The sequence below is a fragment of the Anneissia japonica genome, unplaced genomic scaffold, assembly GCF_011630105.1.
Source record: "Anneissia japonica isolate Jap-2015-1 unplaced genomic scaffold, ASM1163010v1 scaffold1792_len1028045_cov167, whole genome shotgun sequence".
NCBI classification, from domain to species: Eukaryota; Metazoa; Echinodermata; class Crinoidea; order Comatulida; family Comatulidae; genus Anneissia; species Anneissia japonica.
The window spans coordinates 132,346-138,131 of NW_022742319.1; the positions used below are offsets into that span (position 1 = coordinate 132,346).

At 34.3% G+C, this 5,786-nt stretch overlaps 1 protein-coding gene across 2 annotated transcripts in view; it reads right to left on the minus strand.

Moving 5' to 3' along the window:
* Positions 1-605: 605 nt before the first annotated feature.
* The window catches only part of LOC117119133 (low-density lipoprotein receptor-related protein 6-like), an 18,807-nt gene continuing 13,626 nt past the window's right edge, over positions 606-5,786 (minus strand). For both annotated transcript variants that reach the window (XM_033263949.1, XM_033263950.1), the window contains 4 exons: positions 5,206-5,359; positions 4,551-4,616; positions 3,842-3,944; positions 606-1,087 (listed from right to left, as the gene is read on the minus strand). In XM_033263949.1, coding sequence (XP_033119840.1) covers positions 670-1,087; positions 3,842-3,944; positions 4,551-4,616; positions 5,206-5,359 — 741 coding nt within the window. In that variant the 3' untranslated portion in view covers positions 606-669. The remainder of the gene's footprint in view (positions 1,088-3,841; positions 3,945-4,550; positions 4,617-5,205; positions 5,360-5,786) is intronic.

Sequence of the window (5,786 nt, forward strand, 5' to 3'; positions counted from 1 at the left end):
AAAACATTGTCTTTGAGTATGTACTTTACATAGGGGTACTTCAAAAACGTGATTTCACAACCAGCTCAGCCCCACCATGGCTGGGGCTGAGGTGAGAAAATTTGAGGAAATAGTACCTCTCGAAATGGCCGGAAATGACACTTTTATATCATCATCACATTACCATTATAGTCAAAATGAAACGCCAACAAATTTCTCATGATCTTTTATCAGGGATCTACTTAATATCCAGGACAACTTAGGCCTAATTATAGCTTACTTGGCTTTAACTATAGATATTATGATTAACAAATCACAACTTTTTTTCGCATTTAGCACAATTTTCTTCACTTTTTATTGTTATTAATAATAATATGAATTATTACTCTCGTCATCATCATCATTTTTATTATTATTATTATTACTATTAGTAGTAGTATTATTAAACAAACATTTAAAGAAACTTGCAAAAGGATAAAAACAAAATTGAACCACAGTATCGCATTTCTATCATAAAAGACCTGGCCTGAGATTTATGGATTTCAGATTTTTTTAAATCACGCTTAGGCTTATGTGTTCTATTAGGCCTATGTATAACGTGTACTGATGCATATTAACATGTTTAGAAGTATTCATTTTAAGTGATCCCAGGAAAGAATTTGTATTGGCTCAAGAATAAGCTTTAAAATTTTAACACTGTGTACAAAGGTGAGGAGCCGCTGCTCCCACGGCTCCCCCTCTGGAGACGTCCCTGCTCTCACGTAACTCAGGATATTCGTTCGGGTCTTCAGGAGTGTACTGTGGACAAAGGTAGTCATTTCGCACGTACGGAGTACCGAGGACGACGTGAGGCACTGGTTCGGATTTTGAGTAAAAAGCAACAGTATTAGGAGTGTTAAATCGATGGTCAAGCTTAGTGACAATGTATGGGCCTCCTCCGATCGGATGATTTACTCCATAAGCCCCAATAGACGATTCGTATTTCGGTGGTTCTTCGTCAATATTAGGTACATCATAGATGTGATCGCCCTGCCTACTGACTTGAAGTAATTGTCTCGGGTTGTCGTTGTTGGTAAGGCCATGTGTATCTCTAGATTGTTGTAGCCTCCTGCAAAAATAGGTACCAGATAGGCCTTATAGTTATTCTTATAATTCACTTATTCATTTATTTATTCTGTCAAAATCAACAAATCACGAAAATTTTATGAAATTGATAAAAAGCTTTAAACAGATGTCGTAAAAATTGCATAAAATTGAGAACAATTCTCAACTATTATGTACATTGAATAAAAGTGAACGAAATATTGTAATAACAAGTTAAACAAAATATCTGTCTTACAAATTTAAATATAAATACACTGTAAAATACTTTGGAATAAAATATAAGACAATTCAAGAAAATATCACTGTTAAAACTTGAAAAGGTAAAACAACAGAAAGAGTTGATTTGACCTGGATAGCCCAAGAAAACTAATTACACAGGTTTATTTTTGTTGGGTCTTGAAAGAAATATAACTATTCTTATTATTATATTGCTATTATTTTTGTTATTGCTATTATAATTATGGGTATTATTATTGCCATTAATAATGCTATTTATTAGCATTATTACTGCTATTATTTTCATTACCCAGTCAGCCGCAGGCAGACTGGGTTTTGTTTTCTTAGTGTTCTTCCGATTCTTCGTCTGGCAACAATTCCAAACGCTACTAGTGGTTAAACCAAACGTAGCCCAAGAAAGTCTAGAAGAAGATCACTTATAATCCAGTTGGGTCCTTCTGGTGGTGATTGGGCAGTACACCGGGCATGGGCAACGCCATGAATTCCACGACGAGTGGTCCAGCCTCCCCGACAAGTGTGCCCCCCCCCGGGTCAGTTAAGCCTAGCACTTCCCCACCATGGGGAAAAGTGTTGTGTTGATTAATGGTTTTTATTTAAAAAGGGATAATGATAGAACACCAAGCAAAATAAGATTCCCCCAGTCGTGGGTACTAAACATCTGTCGGAGGTACTAACCATCTGTCGGAGGTACCAGCCCATGTCGGGGAAGATCTGGCGCTACCACCGCAACCCATACGATCGCGATACAACACCTCGCACATGTAGCACTGCTCGCAGTAAACAGTTTTTAATTCCTAAAATTTTACAGCTTAGTCAGGCATAACTGACCAACGGATTAAACGTCTCATCCGAAAGACAGTGCGCTATATTGTAACTTCTATTTCAGCCATAAGCTGAAACACAAGGAGAGCAACGACTCGAATTGAACAGAGGACCTACAGTAGATACCTCCACGGTTCAGCGCACACACAGTGGCCACCGCCAGATTAGCCGACTGAGCTAAAAACGCTACTAATGTCAATCACATTAGTGTGGCCACTGTGTCAAATGGAATTTGCCATTGGCGCTGGACTAACATTATGCTACCGATGCTGCGCCTCAAAAAGTGGATATATACACGACTGCCATGGACTTAACTAAGATCTTTGGTACTTAGATGCACGACAGGCGGGGGTATGCAAGCGCTCAAAATAGCGTATTTGGCTAAAATTTGCCATACTCCCTTATCTAATTGGCTTTCTATGTGAGGTGAGAAAATTTTAAAAACAGGCACTTGTAGATACTCGGAAATGGCACTCTCAGACTTTTTTGCAATTCATTTTCCTAAATGTATTGGAAGTTACACTAATTCTAAATTATGCGTATACGTTATAATACGTTTTCATGAAATTATACGTAGCATTAGTGCGGTATGCTACGGGGGTCCAAATTATGCAAGGAAGCATACGGTACCGGTATTATGCTACGAATAGCCACTATGCCCATACATGAAGTATTCACCACTTTGGTCAAAGGTCACACAGGTGTCATTAAGGTAAAAAATCCCCAAAATATTAGAGACTACTTCTGTAACAAATAAAATAGCAGTCTTGCCATTTGCATATTATATGCATTAATTAATATAACATTAATAATTATACCATATTACTTATATGTGTATTGCTTCTTGTATGTGTATTTTGTATATATTATTTGATTTCTCTTGCACACATTAATATATTTAATTTTTTTATTATTTATAATAATTATATATTTTAATATTCAGTGCTGTAATTTTAAATGTTTGCCAGTTTTCGGACGCATTTCCTTCTTTTAATTATTTTTAATTATTTCAGTATTCATTGGCATGAGGGAGGATCTTTATGGTGTTCAAAGATTGGGGTCAAAGATCATTCGTTTTTTGGCATCTATATTTTATAAATTCTTAATTTTCTTTTGAAAATTGTAATGTTTCGGGGTTATATATATATTTATATAGTTACTTTATATAATATTCCGTTATATATTAAACATACGCCTTTGTTTTAGCCACACTCACAGAAGAGGTACGTTAACCTACCTATAATGTTAACTGTGTTCCTTCAACTGTACTTTACTAACTTAATTTGAACGATGAACTCTCACAGTGTGTTGCATTTTGTAGCGTGGTAAGTCCTCGTCCAATATTTTTAATTTATTTTCATTCTTATTCAAATTGACATAAATATGAAATACCATTACAACCGTCATAATCATCATAATTTTCATCATGGTGATCTCCATTATCATCATAGAAACCAAGAATATAATATTTATGCGCTATATAAATCTCCAACCATTACCATCATCACTGTCACTAATACTATTACTATATTACTGTTACTGATACTGTTACTATTATTTATTATCATTACCATCATCATTATTAATATTATTATTATGTTATTGTAATTGTTATTACTATTGTTATTGTTATTGCTATTTTATGTGATTTTACGTAATTCTATAGAAGGACATGAACATAACTGAAATTTAGGCCTACCTCTTTTGCTTTTTACCCAGCAAGATAATGATGACGACCAAGACGACAATACTTAAAGCAAGAGCCCCGAAAGCACCACTGACGATAAGAGTAAACTTACTTCCTAAAGGTTAAATTTTATAAATTTAGACAAACTATTGCTGTTAAATTTCATCTGGTTTGATTAGTATCGGTAAACTTTACTGTGAGGTTTTGTAGATGTTGTAAACATAACTTCGCCAGGGTAGCATCCATGGTTTTGAGCATTGTGTGACAACAACGCCCTCTGGTGCCATCACTTTTCCTTTAGGATTGGTTTTGGGGGCCCTGGTCTATCAGGTTGCAAGAGTTGGTAATATGATGGGGCATGCAATCTTTCCAATAGTATATTAAAACTTCTTCAAATATTTAGCATGTAACAACTACACAATAAACACCAGTTTTAGTGAAGCCCCGAAAAAAAGGACAATTTTGGGGATTTTTTGAATGTTTAATTAATCGATTTTAGAGTCTATTAATAAATACAAAAGGCACATAATATATTTTCCCCGTCACGACGGGTTCCCTGGTTCCCTGTCACTCTGGTGCCACCCCTGGTAAGTATACTGTATACTTATGGATGTGCTGTGTAAGTTTAATGTTATTTTCATATTGTTCTCTACTGTCAAATCCTTAATTAATGTTTGGGATTACCGTATTATATTTAAATAAATACTAATAAATTGCTCACCTGTGGTTTGCGCATGGCTTGTTGAGTTCAAATGTGACGTAGTGGTCATTGTTGGTGTTGCAGTCTCTAATAAAGAAAGAGTGCGCAATTAAAGAGTATTTTTAATGTTTTAATATGACAAATGAAGGATGAGCATAAAAATAGGAATTATTGTACAAAAGGCAAACTAAAAAAAAATTGAACTAATCTTCAAGGGAAAAGAAAATAGTTTACATAATCTTTACTACTACAATTTAAAGAAATCAAAGACGAAGTTTTGTAAAAATTAGTCTATAGCTAAAATGAGCGATTTTTTTTTTTGGAAATAGCGTCTGGCAGCATGTAGAGCCACTACATTTTCTCCTCCAATGGCAGATACAGGATTTAGATACAGTACCATACCTCAGTGCCATAACCCACCTCTGCTCCACCATGGTTGGGGCTGAGGTGATGACATTCAAATAACAAAAGGAAAATTTTCTCTAGTGGCATGGAAGTAGCACATTTTATGCTAGTGTGTATTTTTTTTTTTTTTTTTTTTATTTATTTTATGGACGGGCAGTGGAAGATTTTCCCGACCAGGGGCCCTATCCCCACCGACTGGCGTCACCCCTACTATGTATTTTTTTAAATAATTTTGTTCACTTGTTATAATGTAATGCATATGACAACATACTTGTAGCTATAGGTTGAGCGGACTCATCAAAGGTGTCAATGGCATAGACTGTATTATTAACATTTATACGACCTTCACGACTATCAGAAACCTTGTGTATTGCTTCGATGAATCCTGACTGTTGCCCGTACGATCCAACTAATATTATGAAATCCTAGAAAGAGCCATATGCAAACAATACTAATTATTACCTTCATCAAAATGTTCATTACCTTCAAAAACACCATCTTTATTACAAACATCATCATCATTAATATCATCACCACCACCATCATTCTTATTGTCACCATCATCATTATCATTGTTATCTTTAGCTAACTTCAGAAAAAAGTTGCATGAGCATTAATCTATCAAGTATCAAGTTACTCTCATTGTTATCATTATCATTATCATTATTGTTATTGTTATTATTATTATTATTATTATTATTATTATTATTATTATTATTATTATTTATTATTATTATATTATTATTGTTTTATTATCATATTATATAAATTAACATTTAAAACATTTATTACAATTTTGATGATGTCGAATAATGAAAACCGTGGTAAATATTTGGACGTTAAAGCTGTAAT